This window comes from Calidris pugnax, unplaced genomic scaffold (assembly GCF_001431845.1).
Source record: "Calidris pugnax isolate Ruff unplaced genomic scaffold, ASM143184v1 scaffold36, whole genome shotgun sequence".
NCBI classification, from domain to species: Eukaryota; Metazoa; Chordata; class Aves; order Charadriiformes; family Scolopacidae; genus Calidris; species Calidris pugnax.
The window spans coordinates 1,110,713-1,112,486 of NW_015090825.1; the positions used below are offsets into that span (position 1 = coordinate 1,110,713).

Sequence of the window (1,774 nt, forward strand, 5' to 3'; positions counted from 1 at the left end):
TATTTCATCCCTCTGCCCCGATTATAGTCACTTTTCCCCGCGTTCCTAATCGTCCCTCCGCCGGGATCCCGCCGTCCGGATTCTAACCGCGAAACGAAATCACCGTTAATGAGGAGGTGATCAAAGGTGGGCCCGACGGGAGCTCCTGCGGGGCAGGGGAGGGGTGGGGGGGGCTCAGGGCACCAGCTGGGGCTCGTTTCTCACGATGACAACAGAGGGAAGGAGGAGATATATGGAAGTCAAGGGAGAGCCCCTCGATTGTCATCTCCAAACGATTTTTCAGCGGTGCAACAGGTCGGGAGCTGCTCCCCTGCCTTTGTGTCCAGGTGGGTGCCTCGCAGCCTGTTTTCTCGCACTGGGGGGAGGCGGGGAAGATGCTTGATGAGTCCCGTGCCCCCTTCTAGCCCAGGCCAGGCTGGGGAGGACATAAAGCATCCTCCTTCCCCACCCCCCCTCCCCCCCAACCTCCGTTTAATGGGGTACACCCGCCTGCAGCCTTCATCGCCGCCTCGTCGGGGCTGGGGGGCCCGGCCATGAGTGCCCACCTGGCCATGCCACCCTACCTGCCCTACCCCGGCACCGTTAGGTATGGGGATTATTACTGGTTCTCCCCAGGGAGCATGGACAACATGCCCGTCGAGGAGGCTCCAGGGCCGGCGGGCTGCTCCCCTGCCTTTGTGTCCAGGTGGGTGCCTCGCAGCCTGTTTTCTCGCACTGGGGGGAGGCGGGGAAGATGCTTGATGAGTCCCGTGCCCTCATTTGTACTTCTGCCAGGTGGTTTTCAAGGTTTTGTAACTCCCGGGCTATGAGATCCTCCCAATAAGCCTTTAATTTCCTTAAAGGAAGCAGTAATAGTTTGGGGTGGGGGGAGGGTGTATCTTCCTCAAGCAGACCATAGATAGACCTTGGCTTCAAACCCTTAAAGACCTACAAAGGATCTCCTTTAGCTCCACTGCTCTGCTTTCCTTTGGGATCTTTGTCATCTCCAAACGATTTTTCAGCGGTGCAACAGGTCGGGAGCTGCTCCCCTGCCTTTGTGTCCAGGTGGGTGCCTCGCAGCCTGTTTTCTCGCACTGGGGGGAGGCGGGGAAGATGCTTGATGAGTCCCGTGCCCTCATTTGTACTTCTGCCAGGTGGTTTTCAAGGTTTTGTAACTCCCGGGCTGTGAGATCCTCCCAATAAGCCTTTAATTTCCTTAAAGGAAGCAGTAATAGTTTGGGGTGGGGGGAGGGTGTATCTTCCTCAAGCAGACCATAGATAGACCTTGGCTTCAAACCCTTAAAGACCTACAAAGGATCTCTTTTAGCTCCACTGCTCTGGTTTCCTTTGGGATCTGACTGGGTGATTCCCACCTCTGTCTGGCGCGTAGCAAAAATAAACTTTGGGGTTGTTTTTATTTTTTTAAAGCTAAAGCATCTTTCAAAACCAAAAAAAAAAAAAGAAGAAAAAATAAAGTAAAAAAAAAAAAGTCAAAAAGTCCCTGCAAAACAGGTCTGCCTGCCTCAGCCGCCGGAGGAGCAGCTTTTTCTTTGAGCCCTCTTCCCCGAGATACAGCCAGGGCTCTGTAGCGGGCCCCCCCCGCCCCCCAGTCTGTATTCGCTCTCGGGGAGGTGGAAGGCTTATCTGTCCGCAGTGATGGTCGCGATCTGCAATGCAGACACGCAGAGCCGCCGCATGCCCCCGGGGGCAGGCTCTGGGTTCCCCTCCATTCTTTGCATTCGGGTGGGGACCAGAGGGGAGGCGGAGGTGGGGGAGAAAAGAGTGTTAAATTGGG

At 55.6% G+C, this 1,774-nt stretch overlaps 1 protein-coding gene across 1 annotated transcript in view; it reads left to right on the forward strand.

Moving 5' to 3' along the window:
• The first annotated feature begins 533 nt into the window (after window positions 1-533).
• The window catches only part of LOC106886831 (homeobox protein NANOG-like), a 4,536-nt gene continuing 3,295 nt past the window's right edge, over window positions 534-1,774 (forward strand). The window contains exons 1-2 of the mRNA XM_014940064.1: window positions 534-685; window positions 1,002-1,120. Of these exons, the coding sequence (XP_014795550.1) occupies window positions 534-685; window positions 1,002-1,120 (271 nt within the window). The remainder of the gene's footprint in view (window positions 686-1,001; window positions 1,121-1,774) is intronic.